Here is a 24729-nt window from a genome sequence, read left to right on the forward strand (position 1 = left end):
GGCTATACCTTTCTAAGAATTTGTCCATTTCTCCAGGTTGTCCATTTTACTGGCGTAGAGTTGCTGGTAGTAGTCTCTTAGGATGCTTTGTATTTCTGCAATGTCCGTTGTAACCTCCTTTTTCATTTCTAATTTTATTGATTTGAATCCTCTCTGTCTTTTTCTTGATGAGTCTGGCTAAAGGTTTATCAATTTTGTTTATCTTCTCAAAGAACCAGATTTTAGTTTTATTGATCTTTGCTATTGTTTTCTTTGTTTCTGTTTCATTTATTTCTGCTCTGATCTTTATGATTTCTTTCCTTCTACTAACTTTGAGTTTTGCTTGTTCTTCTTTCTCTAGTTCCTTTAGGTGTAAGGTTAGGTTGTTTATTTGAGATTTTTCTTGTTTCTTGAGGTAGGATTTCATTGCTATAAACTTCCCTCTTAAAAATGCTTTTGTTGCATCACATAGGTTTTGGATTGTCATGTTTTCATTGTCATTTGTCTCTATGTATTTTTTGATTTCCTCTTTGATTTCTTCAGTGATCTCTTGGTAATTTAGTAACATATGGTTTAGCCTCCATGTGTTTGTGTATTTTACATTTTTTTCCCTTCAACTGATTTCTAATCTCATAGTGTTGTGGTCAGAAAAGATTCTTGCTATGATTTCAATTTTCTTAAATTTACTGAGGCCTGATTTGTGAGCTAAGATGTGATCTATCCTGGAGAATGTTCTGTGTGCACTAGAGAAAAAAGTGTAATCTGCTGTTTTCAGATGGAATGTCCTATAAATATCAATTAATCTGTCGGGTCTATTGTGTCATTTAAAGGTTGTGTTTCCTTATTAATGTTCTGTCTGGATTATCTGTCCCTTGGTGTAAGTGAGGTGTTCCCCACTATTATTGTGTTACTATTTATTTCCTCTTTTATAGCTTGTTACCATTTACCTTATGTGTTGAGGTGCTTCTATGTTGGGTACATATATAGTTATAAATCTTATATCTTCTTCTTGGATTGATCCCTTGATCATTATGTAGTGTCCTTCCTTGTCTCTTGTTACATTCTTTATTTTAATGTCTATTTTACCTGCTATGAGTATTGCTACTCCAGCTCTCTTTTGATTTCCATTTGCATGGAGTATCTTTTTCCATGCCCTCACTTTCAGTGTGTATGTGTCCCTAGGTCTGAAGTGGGTCTCTTGTAGACAGCATATATATGGGTCTTGTTTTTGTATCCATTCAGTGAGCCTGTGTCTTGGTTGGAGCATTTAATCCATTCATATTTAAGATGATTACTGATATGTATTTTCCCATTACCATTTTCTTAAGTGTTTCGGGTTTGTTTTTTAGGTCCTTTTCTTCTCTTGTGTTTCGACCTTGGAGAAGTTCTTTTAGCATTTGTTGTAGAGCTGGTTTGGTGTTGCTGAATTCTCTTAGATTTTGCTTGTCTGTAAAGCTTTTGATTTCTTCATCATATCTGAATGAGATCCTTGCTTGGTAGAGTAATCTTGGTTGTAGATTTTTCCCTTTCATCACTTTAAATATATCTTGCCACTCCCTTCTGGCTTGTAGAGTTTCTGCTGAGAAATCAGCTGTTAACCTTTTGATAGTTCCCTTGTATGTTATTTGTCATTTTTCCCTTGTTGCTTTTAGTAATTTTTCTTTGTCTTTAATTTTTGTCAGTTTGATTACTATGTGTCTCGGCATGTTCCTCCTTGGGTTTACCCTGCCTGGGACTCGCTGCGCTCCCTGGACTTGGGTGGCTATTTTCTTTCCCATTTTCGGGAAGTTTCAGCTATAATTGCTTCAAGTATTTTCTTGGGTCCTTTCTTTCTCTCTTCTCTTCCTGGGACTCCTATAATGGGAATGTTGGTGTGTTTAATGTTGTCCCAGAGGTCTCTTAGGCTGTCTTCATTTCTTTTCATTCTTTTTTCTTTATTCTGTTCTGCAGCAGTGAATTCCACCATTCTGTCATCCAGGTAACTTATCTGTTCTTCTGCCTCAGTTATTCTGCTATTGATTCCTTCTAGTGTGTTTTTCACTTCAGTTATTGTATTGTTCATCTGTTTGTTTGGTCTTTAATTCTTCTAGGTCTTTGTTAAACATTTCTTGCATCTTCTTGATCTTTGCCTCAATTCTTTTTCCAAGGTCTTGCATCATCTTCCCTTTCATTATTTTGAATTCTTTTTCTGGAAAGTTGCCTATCTCCACTTCATTTGGTCATTTTTCTGGGGTTTTATCTTGTTCCTTCATCTGTTACCTAGTTCTCTGCCTTTTCATTTTGTCTGTCTTTCTGTGAATGTGGTTTTCGTTCCACAGGCTTCAGGATTGTAGTTCTTCTTGCTTCTGCTGTCTGCCCTCTGGTGGATGAGGCTATCTAAGAGACTTGTGCAAGCTTCCTGATGGGAGGGACTGGTGGTGGGTAGAGCTGGGTGTTATTCTGGTGGGCAGAGGTCAGTAAAACTTTAATCCACTTGTCTGCTGATGGGTGGGGCTGAGTCCCCTCCCTGTTTTTTTTTGGCCTGAGGCAACCCAGCACTGGAGCCTACAGGCTTTTTGGTGCTCTGGGAGGGCTCCCACCAAGGAGTATTTCCCAGAACTTCTGCTGCCAGTGTCCTTGTTCCCACGGTGAGCCACAGCCGCCCCCCGCCTCTGCAGGAGACCCTCCAACACTAGCAGGTAGGTGTGGTTCAGTCTCATATTGGTTCACTACTCCTTCCTGCTGGGACCTGATGCTCACACTACTTTGTGTGTTCCCTCCAAGAGTGGAGTCTCTGTTTCCCCCAGTCCTGTCAAAGTCCTGTAATCAAATCCTGCTAGCCCTCAAAGTGTGATTCTCTGGGAATTCCTCCTCCCATTGCCGGACCCCCAGGTTGGGAAGACTGATGTGAAGCTCAGAACCTTCACTCAGTGGGTGTACTTCTGTGATATAATTGTTCTCCAGTTTGTAAGTCACCCACCCAGCAGTTATGGGATTTGATTTTGTTGTGATTGCTCCCCACCTACCATTTCATTGCAGCTTCTCCTATGTCTTTGGATGTGGGGTATCTTTTTTGGTGAGTTCCAGTGTCTTCCTGTCGATGATTGTTCAGCAGTTAGTTGTCCTGTGAATGTATTTCTACTGCCAGTCCTATAGTGCTGAGTGGCTCACAGGTGCAATTCTAGTTTTAAGGGGACAAATTATTATTTTTATCCACATTTAAAAGTGTCATTTAGTATATTTTGTTAATTTGATTAATTTTCTCATTGTATATCAATTAGAATTCTGTAAGATTTAAAAAGTCCACACACCACATGTAAAAATTTATTGCTTTATTTCATGCTGACCTGCTTAATAAGTGAATTTCTTAATATTGGAAATGCTAGTCTTATATAATTAGGCAGGATTTTATTCCATCAAGCAGAAACATCACTCAGTGTTGTCTTTATCTTTAATAACTCTTAAGTATGGCATGCCAAATGTTATTGATATACAAATGAGTCAAAAACAAATCTCAGAAGATTTTTAGGAAATAATAGATAATTTAGATTTTATAAATAGCACATTACTAGAAAGTAACAATGAAAAGCTGGCAGTTAGTCATTCTGCATCTATATGCATATATGCATGTTATATGTGGGAGGACGTGCACTTACGCAAATATATTCTATAAGATATCCTTACATGGATGTACATTCATTGCTCACGTCTTCCTAGAAACATCTTAGACTTACCTATATTCTCTCTTTTGTTGGTGTATGTTTATAAATATTTGACCTGACTCCAAAGTTATTATATGAAATCAGTAACTATAATAATGCCTCTGTTTCCCTCCATGTGTAACATCTTGTTCTTTACGTTTGGGGTTTAAAGGAAATTCTGTCTTTCCTGATGCATCCATGAATGACTGTGCACTAGGATGCAGTACATTTGGTTATACTCTGTACTTCAATAGAGTGAAGGTGATATCGGCATTATGAACAGCAATAGGAATAGATAGAAAATTGTCTCTGTCCCTTTATATAACCTCTGTGCATTCTAGGGTTGGAATTGTACTGATCGGATAGTTAGCCCACCACCCAGACAGCCCTGTATTTGCTCACCACCAGCACTGCCATTGCCTCCTTTCCAAACTCATGAGAATACCTCAATTTTCTGGGCTTTGAAAGCACTCGTTATCTCCAAACTTGGTACTCCATAATCTACTGCTTTAATGATACAGTAGATCATTGACTCCTTAATGTATAATCTATGTGCCCAGCAAGACCATAACAGGTTAAACCAAAACCATAATGGATATTCTTGTTATATCCCCTGTAGAATGTTATAGTGCCTGTAATTAGTATGTGCTTAAGACTAATTATATGTTGAATGAATGAAGAGATGAATGCCTGCAATTTTTAACACTCTAACCCATGGTATGGTATTAAGATCTCTTTTAACAAATGGCACACTTCGTTTTGTTAGGCCCTATATTAAATATAAGAAGCATAATCTATATTCTGATTCAATCAATTGTGTGGTGGTTGAGTAGGACGCTCCATGAGAGCAGGAACATGATCTGTTTTATTCTTTGCTACATACTAGTACCTGGCAGTGTATGGTGCAAGAGAGTTGCCTTACAAATATGTATTGAGTTAGTGAATTCTGTGTCAGATAAGGTTACTTTCCAGTTTTCCCTGCAGTAGAAGGGCATGTAGAATTACATGAGTCTGATTTAAATACCATATTATTTGATATCCAGAAGCTTATTTATGTTACCTTTCCCTCCTCTCAAATCGTGGCAATTTCTGAGAGAATAAACAAGTACACACTGGCCCTGGACCAGTCGTAATTATTTGATTCACTCAGTAAATTCTTTGTCATTGACCAACAAAAGATCTCTAATTAAATGAAATAGATAAAAACTTAAGGACTATTTTGCAATTCCTTGATACATTATTTTACTAACATTCATAAGTAGATATGTGTGTGTGCATGTATGGTGTGTGTGTGTGTGTGTGTGTGTGTGTGTATATATATATATATTACATATATATACATATATGTGTAAAAACAACTTTAATGTAGTTCGTAATCTAAGACCCTGTGTAGGCAACCTATCTCAAAAAATACTTTTAACAATTTTTTAAAAATAACTTTGACATAGTGGTAAGTATTTTTAGTTTTTTGGACCCCTCTTATACCTCTTAAATCAAAAATAGGGTAGTGCACACCTGTTGGGTGTTACTACCTTACAAATCTTGACTTTCCTTTAACACAAAATGTATAAAATCTTTTCCTCTCTTTCTGAAAACATAGTGATTTTAATTTATTTCTCTCTCCAAGTTTTCTCTCTTAAATATCACATTGGTACTGTGGTCATTTCTCATAAGATTTTTTTACCATTTTCTTTCTTCTTTTTAGATCATAGTGGAAATAGGGGAACTAGTGGGAAGATCTTGGAAAATTTCAGAGTTCAACAAAAGTTAGATTCAAAAATCCCTAAAATGTAACAGTAGTCTTGATATCATGGGAGATGTTTAGAAAATGAATACACAATTAGGGTCTTTATCATGTGCTCCTAAAACTTATTGGGACTTTATCTTTCATAACACTTCCAAACTGTGATTCCATTATGCTTGATTAGAACAAGTATAACATTTTATTTTAAATTTTCTGTACTTACACTGACTTGGTTCCAAATATTCACCATTCCCAGTTCAGATAAGAATAACTTTCCTGGGAATTGATTTTTCCCCCATTTTATTATTGCTTCTTTGTTAAAGACAAAAAATAGATGTGATATTTTTAAAGATATAGAAATGAACTTGTTCTTTCATATAAACTTGACTCATCTCTATAACAAAAAAGTAAGTTGATTCCTTTTTTAACTTTTTAATTTAAAAGACTATCTGTTTTATTAAAGGGCTTAAGGAAAAATCAAAATCATTGATTTGTGGATGTGGGGGAATATAAATCCCACTCACCTAAAAGCTTTGTTATATAATTTTTATCTAGATGTAATTCAATCCAAAATAGTATGGTATGGGACTGGAGATGATAAAGATGTTTGTCTAAAGCCTAGACTAACAATGCAATGTATGACACGTTTGAGAAATTTTTACTGCTGCTGAATCTGAGGAAACAATATTGGTAATTAAATTAGATTACACACCCATTGTCTTCTTCTTTTATATGATTAACAAATTTAATATTCAAATGTAGAGACGCATTATGTTGGGAACAGCTTTTTTAAAAAAAAAGCTCCTCTCTTGCACCATACACTGCCAGGTACTAGTATGTAGTATTGTATTACACTGGTGAGAGAGAAAGAAAAGCGTTTTCAATCTTTCTGAGATCACCTTTTTGAAACAGAATGGCGGCAGCAGGAAGCTGGATGGTTTTATGGTTCATGTTACCCATAATTATACATGAAGAAACAAAAACCTAATTCCCAGCATAACTCCAAATAACAAATTAATCATTGAGCAGAAACTAGTAAAACATGGGCCACTTGTTTTAATTGTTAACTCATTTCTCAGAGGCTGACTGGGCATAGAACATCTTTATATTCTACTTGAGGAGAAATATTTATATTTAGTTTGATTACATTTGGGATAGATCTACACACTGAACTGAAGAATTATTCCCAAATGAAATGAAGCATGATATGCTTTCATTTTGATTGTTAATCTTGGCCCATCTACACAGGAATACAATTAGTGTAAACTCGAAAATACTTTTCATTCAGTTGCCTTGCCATTGAGAGGTACCTCGGTTTTTTTATTGAATGAGCTGATTCAGAAAGCTCTTTAGCATTCAGTTGCCAAAGGTATTTTGATTGCATTGTACTATCAAAGTATGTCATATCTAAAGACTAGCTATGTCGTAAAAATTGAATATCTATAGCAGTGAGGATTTGTTATATAATTCATATGTCATAGATCTTACTCTTCTATACTGAATGAAGTTTACTTAAGGTATTATATGTGTTGATATTTGCACAAGAAGACACCGGCTAGACTCCAATCACATTATGAAATACAAAATAAAAAGTTGAATAAATAGCAAAACATGATTTTTTACTACATATTATGTTAGTCCATTGGTATTCACTAACAGATACTGATGATATAAAGAAGGACAAACAGTCTCAGAGCAAATTAATGATTAGACTAAAAAAATAGAGTGAAAAATTTAAGTATCAATACAACTAGAACCTTAATTAAGAAATTTACTATTCATTCTTCCCTACTATAAACATCAATCTTTAGTCAATTTATACTTCAGCCTGCACACAGGTGTTTCATAACACTGTAGACTAACTCCAAGTGGATGAAAATATCTTATGATTAAGCCCCTGAACCTTTTATATTCTGAGAAGTGCACCTTCATGAAAAGATTCAAAATATAACTAATTACACTGAATTATTTTAAATAATGGTTGGGTAAGTGATTTAAATGATGAAAGTATCATGGGAAATTCTTTTAGAAAATAACCATAATTAAGAAAGCAGTGTAGAAAGGAAAGATATCTAGGGTGGCTTTCCCTATGTGAAGTAAGATTTTTTTGCCACAGTTTATTAAATAAATTCTATGTAATATATACACATGTATTTCAGATAGGGATTAAGCTATTTCAGTTTTTCTGATTTTTGCACTACTGTGATATAGACTGGGTAATTTCTAAGATGTCTGAAGAAAAATGTCAATTATAATAAGACATTAAAAGAGCAGAAACATAATTTTAAATAATCTGAAATGTATTGCTGTTATTTGTGTGTATTGATTTTGCAGGTCTGGCCGTGGATCATTTCAGTGAACGGATATACTGGGCCGACCTTGAGCTCTCTGTTATTGGCAGCGTTCTATATGACGGCTCTGATTCAGTAATCTCTGTCAGCAGCAAACAAGGTTTGTGAAGTGCTCTTGTTTTTGCTTTTAATTATCACTGAAAGTATTAAATAATGATACATAAATATAATATGAAAGCTTTACATTCTGTATTTCCTCAAATTCTCTCTCTTTTCAACTTATAGCTCTTACTGTTCCTTACAATTTTCATTCTTACTAGAATAACAAAGAGGCCAGGCCAGAAGAACTTCTTGACTCTAGAACAAACGTGGTCCATTGCTACCCGGATTCAAAAAATATTCATTCTGTTTGTTGCTTCCGTGGATGTTCTGTTCTGAGCAGAACACTTCAAGTAATCGAGATTAGTGCCTGTGAATGCTAATTTTTATTTCAAATTGCAGTGATAAGTAGGAAATGAGTTATTGTATATAGTAAAACATCATAGTAAAAATTATTATTTTAGGTAGTTGATAGGGATATTCTCATCCATGTGAAAAGCAACATGTAAAAATGACAACTTACCTCTCACACAAGTGACTGCAGAATCTACATGTGCTCTTCTTTTGTGGCACCCTTTTATATCTCCATCTCTGTGTCTACCTCCTATTTTTTACTCTCATTTTTGACTCCTTTCTGTGTCTCACACTTTTTTTGCCTGGTAATCTCAGTTCTTTCTGATGAAACTAATTGATTTCCCTTCTGTTCTTCTTTCCCTTTCCTACCAAAACTGCTTACCTATTTAACACCAATTGTTCACAATATATACTTGAGGTTTTTATATTTACATATTTTATTTACTGAATATTGCTTTGCTTCCTTTTTCTTTTTTTTAAACAAAATCAGAGAAGTTTCAAGAAAAATAATTGCATTGGACTTTCACTGTGTCTTTACTGGAAGTGTGTGTTTTTTGTATGATAACCCTAGATGGAAAAAAATTCCGTATTCACATAAATGATTGCAAAAATTTACCTGTTTTAGCTTAAGTGTACATTTTACTGTTTCAAGGAACATTGAAGGAAAATATATGTTAAAAGGCATTTTATGTTTTACAACCTTTAGATAATTAGTGAAATATAAATGTTATATTACTTGTTTAAATTTCAGTACCAAAAGTTATATTTCTTATAAATTCTCTCAAATAATAGCCATTTTGAAAATATGAAAAATTGTTATTATTATTACTGTTCTTCTCAGCCATACTAGTCATATGTATGATTACCATTTGCCAACTTGTTTTCTTAACCCCATTTCTAAAACAGATAATAGTAATGCCAAATTTTGGAGGAGGATTTTACTGTTTAAAATCAGTTCATGATTGATTGATAAAATTGTCATTCAGGTAATCTAATTTGACCATTAATTTTATACAGAACACAAAATGATAATTTTGTAAATTCCTGGTTTTGAGCAATGGATAACTTTGGCCTGTAGGCTTTTTGTTGTTGTTGTTTGCAAACTGTACAGCAGAAAATATTACTGTGTATAATATGTCCCCCAGCCAATGCTTTGTGTTGGTGATGATGATTAAAGTGATGATGGAAGTGTTTTTTATGTTCTGAGTGACAAGTTTAATATCTCGCATATTTCTACTGCTAATAAATTAATCCTAACAATGTTACAGCTAATATTAAAAACATTCTAATTCTGAAAGGTTTTTTATGAACAGGAATAAGATTTTCTATATGATCTTGGATAAACTTAGTTTTCTTAAGTCTGAGTATTTATATTGCAACCCTTACAACTGCATTTTTTAAAAATTCTAGGCTTGTTACATCCACACAGGATTGATGTCTTCGAAGATTATATATATGGAGCAGGACCTAAAAATGGTGTATTTCGAGTACAAAAATTTGGCCATGGTTCAGTAGAGTACCTAGCTTTAGATGTTGATAAAACAAAAGGTGTTTTGATTTCTCATCGCTATAAACAACTGGACTGTAAGTATAATATTTTATACTATTATCTATATTGACAAAGTTTCTTTCTTATGACTCTCAAAATAAAGTATTTTTAAATTCTTAACATGGCTTAACCCCAATAAGTTAAGTTCACTTTAATTTTGGTATAACCAGACTTTTCAAATTACCAAAGACAAGAAATAAATAATGCAATAGTTGCTATTTTTGCTAAAACAGGTATGAAAATTTCAGGATTTGTTTGTATTTTCTTGGAATTAGAATTAACTTTGTTATAAAAATTTGTCTCTTATTTTGTGTTTTTCTAAATTCTTAATAAAACTTTGTGGGTCGATAGATAAACCACGCAAGTAAGGAAATTTGTCATTAGCCTTTTTCACTCACTCATAACCAAGTAAAAATCATAGCTTTAACATTTCATCTTTAAAGGTATCTGAGGAGAATGTTCCCAAAGGTTGTATTTTCTCTCATGGTTTATGACTTTTATTGTTACTTTCTCTCCTAGAAAAAAATAGGTAAATAATTGACATAGTTATTTTGAAAGATCTGTTTCAAACAAAGCCATAAAAAATATCGAAGAACAAAGGAATAAAATGTGGCTGAAACGCTAATGATCTGTGTTTATGTATGAGTTCACCCTTCAAAAAACTTTCAGATTTACTTATAACTATTCTTCATGGCAAATAAAAAGGGATTGGGCTTCCCTGGTGGCGCAGTGGTTGAGAGTCCGCCTTCTGATGCAGGGGACACGGGTTCGTGCCCCGGTCCGGGAGGATCCCACATGCTGTGGAGCGGCTGGGCCCGTGAGCCATGGCCGCTGGGCCTGCGCGTCCGGAGCCTATGCTCCGCAACGGGAGAGACCACAACAGTGAGAGGCCCGCGTACCGCAAAAAGAAAAAAAAAGGGATTTAATCTCATTTGGTATGATGGTCTGGAAAGGTAGCAACTGATATTTACCAAATCAGTTTTGGAAACAGATTAAAACAACATATATTCCCCTAAAACCTTCCTGAAATTCTATTCAGTGTTTTGCTACTCTTTGCTAATGATCTGACACATATGGTTCCAAGGTTAATATGAGGACATTCCCTCTCATCCTCTAGTTCTGTTTTTTTTGTTTTTGTTTTTTTTTGGTTTTTTTTTTTTTTTTTTGCGGTACGCGGGCCTCTCACTGTTGTGGCCTCTCCCGTTGCGGAGCACAGGCTCCGGACGCGCAGGCTCAGCGGCCATGGCTCACGGGCCCAGCCGCTCCGCGGCACGCGGGATCCTCCCAGACCGGGGCACAAACCGGTGTCCCCTGCATAGGCAGGCAGACTCTCAACCACTGCGCCACCAGGGAAGCCCCTCTAGTTCTGTTTGATTCATATTCATAGTCAAATATCTCCACCTTCATAAAAAATAAATTAATAAAAGTCTGCCCTAAGTATAATAGGTGTTTGATTACTGGTTCTTACAGAATGAAAGCCACTTTCATAGTCACCATTTCACTACCTAGATACCATTTCTGTTTCATTCTAATGACAGATCCTGCATGGAAAGCCACGCAACAGCTGTGGCTGCAGAGGATACCGATTGGATAGAAATGTAGACAAAAATAAATGTGGTACCCATTTATCCATGCGCACAAACTCCTATCTGATGGAAAGCACACCATATTAAACATGTTTTTAGGGAAAAAAGCCATGTTTTGTTTGTGTTCTGACAGACAACTACATATGGATTTTAAGCCTTTGTAAATACCAGGGGGAGCTGTTTCTGTCTGTTAAACCAGTTTTGAAACTACCTAAATTTGCCAAAGGAAAAGTGACAAAGTATGTGCTTGAATAATTTCTTCTCCCTCATGGGAAATGTAAAGTAGGGTAAAGTTTCTATTAATGTTGAATGTTGGGTAGTAATTTCTTTTCATCTATAAAGGAGAATTGGAATATTGAAATAAGATACTCCCAGTAAAAATTTGATGTTATTTCTTTTCAACATTGCTAATTCATCATTTCACCTTATTGAATTTTATGTTTTTGAAACCTATTGTATTTATAATTATGTGTTTCTTTTTTCTTTTGTTTTGTTTTGATCAGTACCCAATCCATGCTCGGATCTAGCATGTGAATTCCTCTGTTTGCTGAATCCTTCTGGGGCCACCTGTGTGTGCCCAGAAGGAAAATATTTGATTAATGGCACCTGCAATGATGACAGCCTGTTAGGTAGGTAAACTTCATTATTCTGTAAGTAATGAATTACTGTATACGGTAAATGTTCACAACTACTGAAACTGAGCAGTATTAGCTACTCAGTCATCACTGATATTTCCATGGTATCACTGGTTCTTGAATGCCTGTGTAAACTATTCTTTTCTCTGATGATGACTTCCCGTCAATTCTTTCTACATTTGTTCACAAAGCTGCATTGAGCACTTACTGTGCATCGAAGACTAGATTAAGAACTTTGAAGTCACACACAGAATCAAGAGACCTGTTTATATAGCTCCTGTATCAGTAAAGATAATGATATTTCTGAGGGTGCCATTCTGCTATTAGTTTAAACCCAACTCCCAAATCCATTTATTCATTTAGCAACTTTATATATGTTTTGTGTGCCAACACTAATTTAGAAACTGATGATTAATTTAGAAAATAAATCTTAGTTTCCTCTATGTAAAATTTGATTAACAGTAAATACTACTACTAATAATAATAATAATAAATATTTTGAGGGCTTCTGAGCAAAGCATAACACTAATTTAGAAACAAAGGACTAAGTTAGAAACAAAACTGAAAATATTTCTTCATTCAAGAAGTTTATATTTTAGAAGCTAGAGGTTGGAACAAACATTTAAAAACTTGAAATATTATTTCAGATGCTAGTATGTGTTAAATAACAAAACAGAAAAAAATCAAATGAAAAAAATCAAAACTGAAAATAGTGTGATGGGAAAGGGAAAGAGATGTCTCTTGGATATCCAGGCAGACTTTCAATAAGTTTCCTCATATTCAAGACATTAGCCATAATGGGAAAAAAATGCTACTAAGAGAAAAGAAAATCAACACATTAATTTTATGTCACAGACAAAAATGCAGTGCTCCAAAAATCACTTGAGGGTCACAGCAAACATTTTTCCAATGAGATACACACTTAGGATCTCTTCATAGCAGGGCTTCCCACCGGTTGTATTTCTCTGTTTAAATGAACTCATGTGAACACAGTGTCTTTGCCCTCAGTCATCATCTATACCCCCATATCATTGTCTCATTGTTCTCTGCTGGGGGTTATGCCAGCTGAAGACTTTTGCCTTTCCTAAGGCACTCAGTGTCTAAAACTGTCACAGCTCTTCCATTTAATATGTATTTTTAATCATTTGATATGCAAAGCTGAAGAGGTTGAAAAGATGAAATGATGAATGACACAAACACCAATAAATACTTATGTGAATAGTGATATAAGCCACAAAAGAGACAGACTTTATGCTATTATGAGGAATTAGATGATTATCCAGTTAGAGAATTGATTAGTTCCTATAGAACATGACATTAGAACAAGATCTGCAAAGATAGATTATATTTAGATTAAATAGGAATGAAGGAGGAGGACACTGAGAAGAGGAAACTGTCTGAAAAGTCATGAAAGCATGGACTGTAAAGAAAATAATGAGTCATTTATTCCAGTTAGTGTGTAGGATGTGCAAAGTGCTGTTGTGGGTGGCAGTTGGAACATTCTTAACGGAGAGCTAAATATGAATCATGACTGGTATTTTGGATGGGTATTTTAGTGCCAGTCATTGAAAAGGGATGCTGTCACTGGTACTAGGATGCACCCTTCCTCTACCAATTCTCCCAACTAGAGTTGCCATGATCTCAATTGTGATGGTAGAATAAGAGAATTAAATGAACATTTTCAGGTACATTTTTCACTCACTGCTCTGACACAGTCACAAACTCTATACTTAACATCTCAGAAACAGATTCTTAAAAACGTCAACAACTCCTTCCTTGTGGAAGATGTGCCTCATTTTCACTAGTTCCATATATACCCATAAGCAGTGCTCTCACAGATGCCTCCTGTGTGCCATGTCTACTTACACTATTGTTTGGGTGGGAGAGACCCCTGGGAAAGAGATGAGTATTCTGCACAGAAGTACACAGCTTGTGCTACCAGTGTGACTTTTACACTGGTTCAGATATTATAAGTGTGTTTTTTTTTCTTATGGTCAAGTTGCAGACAGCTTTTCTTGTTTTCCTTTTATAAGTAAATAAGACTGTCTCTTCTACATAACCTCCCTTTTTCCTCTTTGCTTAATGCAAATAATTTATTCAATAATACAAAATCAACAAATATACAGGAAGAACATGGTCTGGAGTAGAGCTGAGGTGGTGCTTTGGATTAAGCCAAGATCTATCACTTAACTAATATGTTTGGCCTTGTACTCCCTCAGTCTCAGTTCCTTCTGTGTGAAATTGGATTAACAATAAATACTACTACTACTGCTAGTAATAATAATAAATACCTTGAAGGCTTATGAGCAAAGCATATTTTAAGTATGTTATATAGATATATATATAATTTCATTTAATCCTCACAAAACTCCAATGATATTATACTGTCATTGCCCCTATTTTTACACATAAAAAATTGAAGTATGGAGAGGCTCAATTGTCTAACAATACTTAATAATGGTGGTACCCTAAGGTGGACCTAGGCATTCCACACTCTTAATCATCACATAATACACTCCAGTGTCTCCAAGTCACCCAAAGTACCCATGTCCAGAGTCATTGGAAATACTAGAAATAACATACAGAAAGTGCCTAGCACAATGCCTTGCAAAAAGTAGACACACAGCACTCTAAAATAAATCTGTCATGAAGTAAGCAAGAAAATGAAGCTATTACCAAATTGTATAGTTTTATGTTTTAAATGAGGAAGCATTTTGTCTAAATATACAAAGATCTAAAACTTTTTTATAAATTTTAGTTTTACTATTTCAATCCTGCTTGAAAGGCAGGGTTACAGAAACCTCCTCAATGTTTATTTTATGATTTAAAAGAAAATCTTATATTTTAAACAATCTGAGTGTTAAAAAGTATTCACACTGGCCTCTGTATATGAGCCTTGGTAATGGATGGCTTGAACCACTTCGGTTAGGAATATAATTAAGTGGATTTTAGAATTATTGATTGGTGAAGATAAAAGCCAATTAATTTTTTCCTGACATTAGCATTTGATACAGCCAACTTTTTCAGCTCTTTATAATTGCTTGCCTTTCTCTAGCTGCTATTGTTAAATGATGAGCACCCTGAGTATTTTTAATCTTCATGTAAGAAATTTGAATTCAAATGTTACGCGTTCTTGGAGAACTGTTCACCTGCTCTTCCCTATAGTTGATTATAATTGCTGGAGCTTGGCTTCTGGGGGTGATTTTGTTATTGACAAAAGCAGCTTCCTTTTTCATTATAGAACTATTACAGTTAGGTTTTGAAAGAATGTAACTCTACTTCCATTTCATCAGGCAGTGTTATATTTTTTAAATTTCTGGTGCCTAATGAGGCACATTATAGAAATGCACCTGTCCTAACATGTAGAGATTTTGAATACCTATGTATTTTTACACAGAACATCTACAGGTGAAAATGAGCCCTCCCGTAACAATCCTAACTGTGATCATAATACCTTAAATATTTATCTTCATTGTTCACATTCACAACTCCAGTTAGGATATTTCATGCTGAATGAGTTAGAAATGTTTTGGTAAATTTTAAATTGAGCAAGCATGTTTCACTAGAGATCTTTCTTGAGAACGTGACCTCTATATTCAACTCTGTGCTAGAGATTCCCACTTGCATTTATATAGGTATCTCCAATTTAATATGTTCAAAGATAAAACAACACTTCAGGTCCTATTGGCCTCGTGTTAGAAACTGAAGAATTATCCTTGTTTTTTCCTTTCCCTCTGATGTGATTTTTGTCTTCTAGTTACCTTCAGAATATGTCTACATTATCTATCCCACATTACTCTATTTTAGGCCATCATCTTATCTAGCCTGGACAATTTAAACAGAGTCCTAATAGTCCCCCTGCTTTCAGTTTAACCCCTACCAGTACAGTCATTCTTGGACTTTTTAGACTTTTCAAAGACCTAACATTGCTATGGGGGCAAAGTCCAACATCCAAGGATCTCCTATGACGCTCTGCTTATCTCTTTAAATTCACTTCTCTCTTTCAGTTCCTGCCTTCACACTCTGTAATCCAGGTCCAGTCACAGTAACTTTCATTCAGTTTCAACAATGCTCACCTTCTGGTATTCATAGATGCCACTCCACGTGAGCTATATTCTCAGTGCGCCTTATGGGCACTCAATACCTAATGCTGAATAAGAATGTTACTGGGTAATTTACCTAGTAAGTTCCTCAATTTCCTGTTGAAATTTAACAATACACCTTGTAGACCCAGATCACAGGTCTTCATCCTCATACTATTCTAGTATGGCTAGAACTCAAATTCTCATTTGTGTGTATGTTATATACTTATATACTTAAAAATTTACAAAGTTTTATAATTTTGACTTTTACTTTCCAGTTTCTTATTTAATTTAATATTCACAACAAACCTATGAGTTAAGTTGCACATTTGTCCTTAAGGCTATCTTAAAGTAGAAATAACTAAGGCTCAGATAGGTTAATTTGTATGCCTAGTAAGGAGCAGAGCTAGGACTTAAAAACAGGTCTCACTACATCAACTGTCATTTTCTTTATACTCTGTGTATATAGTGCCTCATGAGAGAGCCCTTCATATTACAAATGCAGACTTTAGTAATGCCAACCTGAAGCCTCCCTACATGACAAAGTATTGGAAACTGCTTTGCAATGCCAAAAATCTCGAAATTTGTCTGACACTGCTGATAGATGGTCTCTGTTTATGACAGTGGTTATGATACTTGAATTATGTTGTCATTTGAAGTCACTGAGGCTCTTTAAGATGTTTTTGTGATTATTGCAGTGATAATTATTCAAGCTTCTGTTATGTCTGTGCCAATGCATCTTGAGTGAACAATATGGGCTGTTTTGATTTTATCTTATTTTGTATAAAGTAAGCATGACTGTAGAAAAAGGTATTTTTTGAATAGAATGCTCTTAAAATATTGTCAATTGTCTTTATTCCATTGGACATTATGTCCTGTTCTATGTAGAGCAGTAGTTCTAATGGAGCAAGGCCATGTCTACACATACAGAAAAATAATGTGGAAAATGATTCCAAACCAATCTTTATCATAAATCAGACTCATCATATTTTTAAAAATGATTTTGTGACCCCCAAGGAATGACCATCCTTTCTTTCTCTCAGCCAAAATGTATTATATAGGCAGATTTTGCCTAATTATTTTATATATTGAAAAAAATGTTTCTGACACTGTTTTATCACCATCTTGTATCAAATCTAAGTAATTTTTAGTTTTGTGTGTTAATATATAGCTGATAAGGATGTACATCAAAGAGTATCTTTTCATTTAAATGTTTCCCTATACTAAAAATTATGTTTTTGTATATGTACACTATACTATATATATGCACTATACATACTATATATATACTCCCTACATACAAATGAGTTCCATTCAGAGAGCATGTTCGTAAGTCCAATTTGTTTGTAAGTAAAACAAAGTTAGCCTAGGTACCCAACTAACACAATCAGCTATATGGTACCGTACTGAAATAGGTTTATAATAATTTTCACACAAATAATACATAAAAAACAAACACAAAAAATAGAGAAAACTTTTTTTTTTTTTTTGAAGATTTTGGGGGTAGGAGTTTATTAATTAATTTGTTTGTTTTTGCTGTGTTGCGTCTTCATTTCTGTGCATGGGCCTTCTCTAGTTGTGGCAAGCGGGGGCCACTCTTCATTGCGGTGTATGGGCCTCTCACTATTGCGGCCTCTCTTGTTGCAGAGCACAGGCTCCAGACGGGCAGGCTCAGTAGTTGTGGCGCACGGGCTTAGTTGCTCCGCGGCATGTGGGATCCTCCCAGACCAGGGCCCAAACCTGTGTCCCCTGCATTAGCAGGCAGATTCTCAACCACTGCGCCACCAGGGAAGCCCAGAGAAAACATTTTTAATCTTACAGTACAGTACCTTGAAAAGTATAGTAGTACAGTAAGTATAACAGCTGGCATACAGGAGCCGGCAGCGAGTGAACAGGCAAGAAGAGTAACTGACTGGAGTAGGGAGAGGAGGTGGGGGAGGGTAGAGCTGAAGGATCTTCAGCAATAGGAGACGGAGGGCAAGCTGCTTTTTCACTCATGCCTGACATTCAGTACCAGCTACATCACCGCTGCTTATACGCTTGCTTCCGGACATCCTGGGCTTGAAATAAAAATACTGTACTCTATACAATACTGTACAGTAAAGTACACAAAAGCACAACCACTTGTAGAGGATACAGGCACGTGACAAAGTACACCAGGCACGTGAACTAACTTATGTGATAGGACATGCAAACACACGTTGGCATCTTTGAAAGTTCGCAACTTGAAAGTTCGTATGTAGGGGACTGTATATATATTTATCTTACATATTTCGGTTTGGTTTAATATCAAACACTTCTAAAAACTAGGCCATGTTTGCCCATATCATGAAAAAACCCATATTGGTTGGAAAATATTTTATTTTTAGAAAGTTTCAGTTGGTTTTATTGTTTAATGTTTTAACAAATATAAGAAATGGTAAACAATGCTTTAAGCCTAAAAAAGAATAAAAGTTAATTCAATACTTGTGTTCACCATTCAACAATGTTTGAAATCTATTTCTCTATTTTCAGATAGTATTTTGTTTCTTCTACGTTTATATTAGGGCTATTTATTTTTGGAATTTTATGGAAAAAAGTGAATCTTAGTATTTAATTTTTCTTTATTTGAATTTTTCTTATTCTACCACCTACTGAATGGCATGCTAATTTGTACATTTCTTCTTATAACCAGATGATTCATGCAAACTGACTTGTGAAAATGGAGGAAGATGCATTTTAAATGAGAAAGGTGATTTGAGGTGTCACTGTTGGCCTAGTTATTCAGGAGAGAGATGTGAAATCAACCACTGTAGCAACTACTGTCAAAATGGAGGAACTTGCATGCCATCAGCTCTAGGTAAATAATTGAGTGGCATTGTATATTCAGATCATCTGTAATTTTCCTTATATGTGAAAAATCTACAGAAAATACTTAATGCTATGAATATAATTCCTGTTGTCTTAACAAATACATTAACAAAAATTAAATCTAATAATTAATTCAACGTAATCAGTGGCATTTTTTCTAAATTGAGTATATCAATCGAAGTCCAAGTCACAAAAATTAACAATAATAATGATGATTATCTTGTGTTAAGTGCGTGCCATTGACAGGGCTCAGTGCTTATAGATATTCTGACTCTGGCTTAAAATGATGAGGCAAAATCAGTTTTAGAAGCCTTATCTATTTGACTCCAAAATCTGTTTTTTTTTTTTTAATTGAAGTTTGCCTGATGCTAAAACTCATGTTATTAAAAACTAGATTTATTTTAAATATATACATACTATATCAGTACATCTTAGAGCATCATAATTTCCATCTATAATCATTACTACTCTGTTGTCATTGCAATGTAGTATATTCAAAACATATTGCTTTGAAAACATCAGTTTACTACATATTTGGATATACTTGAGATTCTTACTAATTTATGCTATATCTGTGCTCGCAAAAAGTGTTTTCTACAGCACATAAGTGAATACTAAAACATATTTTCCTACTGACTTCTATTAAATTTAAAATATGTTCCCACTGGAAAAAATTAACCATAATACATAATAGAAATATAATTTGCAAATTCCAGTATTAGTGCAAAGAAGATTATGCAACTATTAGAGTGAAATCTATGTACATTTAATTTTCCTACGATAACTGCAGATTTAGGTAGTCAGATAGAAAAGCAATCCATATGCTCTTCACATCCCCTATGTGGTTAATTTCTTTCTTACTGGGATTTCTCACTGCTTCTATTGCTTAAGCTATTCTTTGAAGTATTTAGCATAATGCTAACAAAGAGCCACATGAAGCAGCATTTTCAATGGAGTTCAGGAGAAGCAAGCTGTTTTCTGATTTGCATTCTAAGAGTAAAAACAATACTACTTCTCTGATAGTTTGATAGTTTGATACCTATAAATATTTTGGACTTATGATTAATTGATAATTAAGATAATTGTAACTACTCAATAGAATTCTGAAAAAATATTCAGCAGGTTGATTGAACTAAAAGAGGCACTAGGAGTCTTACTACATATATTCATTCTGCCTGAGGGGGAGCTAGTCCATAAAGTATATTCTATTGCTGTGGGAAAAACTGTAGTACTGAGACCTTCATTGACTATGCAAATGAGAATCCATTGAATGTACAGTAAAAGAGTGTGACCTGTAATTATATTTTAGCAACAAACATACCACTTAGCTTTAGGGAAGAAGCTTCTCTTATGCAAATGAGTTGTTTAAGAGTTTTATTATTTAATTGTTAACTTAATTTTCTCATTAAGGTAAAAAAATCTTTGGGTTGTGACCAGATGATTTTCTTATATTTACCTTTGGAAATATTTAAGCCAGCTAGATAAAGAGTTTGGCACTCCAAACTATGGCTACCTATTCAACCTGCAATCAATGCACAGGGACAAATCTCTGTGAAACATTGAATTTGCTATCCTGTTAATGGATCCTGAAATATATATAAATACAGCACAACTTTTGATGTTTCATTCAAATCATTTGTCCAGACCTTGCTGCATTCTTAAAATCCATAATATATCAAGTTTATCTATGCACCCAGAGTATTAGATCTTGATTTACATAGATAATATGTTCAGAAAAAATTATATTTCAAATTAGTAATATAAATGAGTTCTCATATGAATTCAACTTGAGATATAGCCATGTAGTTTATTGTCTTATAGCATCTAATAATTAATAATAATATAATAGCTAATTAAGTCATTTACAAAGCATTTTTCACTTTTAAAAATGTGGTTTTATAAAACATTGTTTGGTATTATAGACTGTAGAACCTCATTATCTCCACACAAATGTTAATTTGTGAAACAAATCCCAGTGGGCAACTCATAGATTTATTCATTGTCGGTTTACTTACAGTTAAGCCTTTGGCAAACTCCTATGTGGACACTATGTAACTAGGGTTTGGGGCAGCCTTAATTAAACTTTATAAGTTTGTGACAGTTGTATAGAACTATAATAATTGAACAAAGGAAATGTCACCAGTTAATTAAAGGCACACATCTGAGAGGCGTAATTAAAATTTTACATGTAGGAATGAATTTTTCCTCATTCCTTAAGGTTTTTTGTAATAAAGAAAACTAAAAACTAGATATATGAGCTGTATCCATATAAGAAGGTACTACAAAATAAAATAGGTTGACATTGATTATATCAACAAGGATCCATGTAGTTAATTTCTGTGACCTGCTCCTAGGAGGCTACATTTAAGATAAAGTTTACATTGGCAAAGCAATGGAAAATAGAATAAAGCATTGAATTATTCAGTCATTTTATGTAGAAAGTAGAGTATAATTTATGGAATTATTTTTTCATCACAGATGTAATGGATATTTATGTAATTATATGTACAATTAATCTTCACTTTTATGAATATTTATTCTCTATGTTCATTCTGTGTGGTATTTTCCATACTCTTATAGGTCTGTTATTTAGACTTTTGATGTTTCTATCAAAATGAATCAGGGTTTTCTACACAACTGATTTAGAGGAATGGAGCAAGAAATTTTGTAAATTTGGGAAAATATTCTCAAATACTCCCACTCAAAGTTTGGAATTATGCATAAAGGAAGGCAATTCTAATTTGGGAAGTTTGAATATATGTAAAACTGGCTACGTGAAGAGATGATGGTGCAATTTTTTATAGTAGGCAATTCATTTGTATTGAAGTATTTAAATGAATTCAACAAGAAGACAGCAGAAGCTCTCTTTGTGTTGCCCTCTGTCACCACATCTGTGTATTTTGGCAGTGGAAGATTTTATTCCCAGAAATGAAGCCGGAGGAAAGAGGGCTCTCTTGAGGAAAGAAAAAAATCAAAATCTTCTCACTGCAATGGAAAGGGCCCTTATAATAGCCAAGTAGATGGAGATAATTTTCTATCTCATTTATTCAAGATCTTTCTATCCAGGCCACTGCCCCAAATATGATGGTAGCATATGTGACTGCCATCAATTATGATCAAATATGACTACCCTAAAAATGTTTGTGCTCAAAGGCAGGTTAAGCTAGGAAATTTGGGGCACCTTTGAAACAGCATGAAACAGATTATGAAACATATATACTGATGTCTCTCAAGTCACATATGTATCTGGGCTGTAAAGTACACAGTCACCTAATTAATATCTTGATAAAGGGTGAACATACATTTAAACAGTCCCTCTTAGTTTTTCTTTCACTTTATATTTAAATGAGGGCTGTTTTTAATTTAAATTAAGCTTGATGTCTTAGCTCCCTTAACATATATTGATTATATTTAGAAAGTGGTAAAAGCTGGATATTTGGTCCTATTTGCTTTTTAAGAATCCAAGAGAATAAGTCGAAAATATAAAATTGAAAACATAAAATAGTTCATATAGTTTAAAAAATAAGCGACATAGGAATATGTAGCTTTGACAAATCAATGGAAAAAAAACCAAAAAAACATAAGGAGCAAGTGGCAGAACATGAACATATATGAACACAAACGTATATAAAAACAGAGAAAAGTGGGAAAAGAGGGAGGAGGAGCCCAGTCACACACAGGTGAAACCAGCATCCTTAAATCAGTACCAGAAGAAAATGTTCATGGTACAAGCCTTGCAGCAAGCAATTCTGAATTACTCAGCAGGAGTTGCAGGGCAGAAATAGACACACATGTAGAGAACAAAGGTACGGACCCCAAAGGGGGGAAAGCAGCAGGGGGGTGGTGGTGGTGGGATGAATTGGGAGATTGGGATTGACATGAATACACTAATATGTATGAAATGGATAACTAATAAGAACCTGCTGTATAAAAAAATTAAATAAAATTCAAAAATTAAACAAAAAACAAAACAAACAAAAAAGTTCCAATGTCCTTTAACTAAATAATGTCACTTTTAGAAATATATTCCAAAGGTTACATAATAATAAAAAATAAAATATTTAGAAGTGAAAATGTTCAATGTAGTATTGTTCATAATATAGAATTGGAGATAAAAACCTAAATTCAAGTAGTTAATATATAAAATATAGCATATCTAAAAGATGAATGTTACACGATAAACAAAACTATAATTTTAAACTATATAATAATAGAGAAAAATATTCACATTTTATTTTAAAGTTAAAAAGCACAAGAAAAAACCTGCTTGTATACTATGAGCCCAATATGAAAAAATTGCATATGTAATAGGTCCTTCATTATACTTCTGTATTTTCTAAATATTCAACCATGCTTTATTGTTAGAATCAGAAATTAAAATAACACTACTTATTATCATTGTCAGGATCATGATAATTAATATGTATTGAACTGCTTACTAAGTGCCAGGCACTGTTCTTGGCCCTTGAATCTTCATAACAATGAAAGTACGATTCTCTTTAACTGTGCTGCTGGCTTCATGAGTCATAGTTACTGGTTCGTTTGGACCATATGGTGAGAGCAGTACTGAACCATTTAGTCTTATAGCTCTCTAAGCTAATGTCAGAAGGCTTGAGTTGGCTTACTTATATTCACAGAAAAGACAAAAATGTTTCAGTCTCATCTCCACAATGTTGGCTAAAAATGAACGTTCCATAAATATAAATAGATTGTGACCTATAATTTGAAACATGTCAGAATATATTAAATAGTACCTGGGGGGAGCTGGATAAAGCCCACGGTTCTTTATTTTCTTTGTCAGGCTTTGCTCAATAGTTCTCTGTAATCTTTGTAATACTTAAGACTACCCAACAGCTATAGTCAACTTGCTAAAATTATGTATAAATGGGCACTCACTTTCAGTCCAGGAAAACATTATATTAAGTGGAAAAGTAGAATGTCAAATCTCTTTATCAAAAAGACTAGCAATTTTTTAAAGCATTCAAAACTTTTATTACTTGAATCTAAGTCAGAAGTGAAGACAGATTTCACCAAGGAGAGCAGTCTTGGGGGTTAGAGGTCAGGAGACAGGCTTTCGGATTTTAATCCAGTAAGTAACTGAATGATGCTATGATGATTTGTTTCTTGGCTTATTATTTTATTCTGTAGGAAGGAACAAGAACGTAGCTTTTGGGCTTCCCTGGTGACGCAGTGGTTGAGAGTCCGCCTGCCGATGCAGGGGACACAGGTTCGTGCCCCGGTCCGGGAGCATCCCACATGCCGCGGAGCAGCTGGGCCCGTGAGCCATGGCCGCTGGGCCTGTGCATCCAGAGCCTGTGCTCCGCAACAGGAGAGGCCACAACAGTGAGAGGCCCGTGTACCGCAAAAAAAAAAAAAAAAAAAAAAAAAAAAAGAATGTAGCTTTTGTCCAAATAGTAAAGACGTTTTTACTAAAGATGCTTAATTTTAGATAGCATTTTCAGAGAACATTAAATGTAAATGTGTATAAATATGCCCTGCAGTTTAAATGTCAATTAAATATTTTTATTACTTAGACTCAATGTGTGTGTCAGACTATTTGAACTAAACAATGACTGAATGCATAGAAAACTAGTTAGGTATAAAATGTTATAACCAGGGACAAAAATTTACAAGCACAAGACCAAGTTAAACAAGGTAAGCAGCATGGCTCACATAGAAAAATGAGTATGAATTCAAATAAATTGCTTAAAAAGAGAACCAATCAATAATGTTCACTAGCAGATATCTACCACTCAGAAATAATAAGTATAGTCATGGTCTCCTAAGAAATTCACATGTAATTACTTTTACTAGCATTCTTTCATCACAATCAACCACATTTTTTTCTTAAATTTAATTTTTTAATTTTATTTTTTATTA

At 34.3% G+C, this 24729-nt stretch overlaps 1 protein-coding gene across 1 annotated transcript in view; it reads left to right on the forward strand.

The window, feature by feature from the left end:
* LRP1B (LDL receptor related protein 1B) overlaps window positions 1-24729 on the forward strand; it is a 1616178-nt gene that overhangs the window by 1510502 nt on the left and 80947 nt on the right. The window contains exons 81-84 of the mRNA XM_067742376.1: window positions 7738-7854; window positions 9558-9731; window positions 11786-11911; window positions 18674-18838. Of these exons, the coding sequence (XP_067598477.1) occupies window positions 7738-7854; window positions 9558-9731; window positions 11786-11911; window positions 18674-18838 (582 nt within the window). The remainder of the gene's footprint in view (window positions 1-7737; window positions 7855-9557; window positions 9732-11785; window positions 11912-18673; window positions 18839-24729) is intronic.

The sequence above is a fragment of the Pseudorca crassidens genome, chromosome 6 (genome assembly GCF_039906515.1).
Source record: "Pseudorca crassidens isolate mPseCra1 chromosome 6, mPseCra1.hap1, whole genome shotgun sequence".
NCBI classification, from domain to species: Eukaryota; Metazoa; Chordata; class Mammalia; order Artiodactyla; family Delphinidae; genus Pseudorca; species Pseudorca crassidens.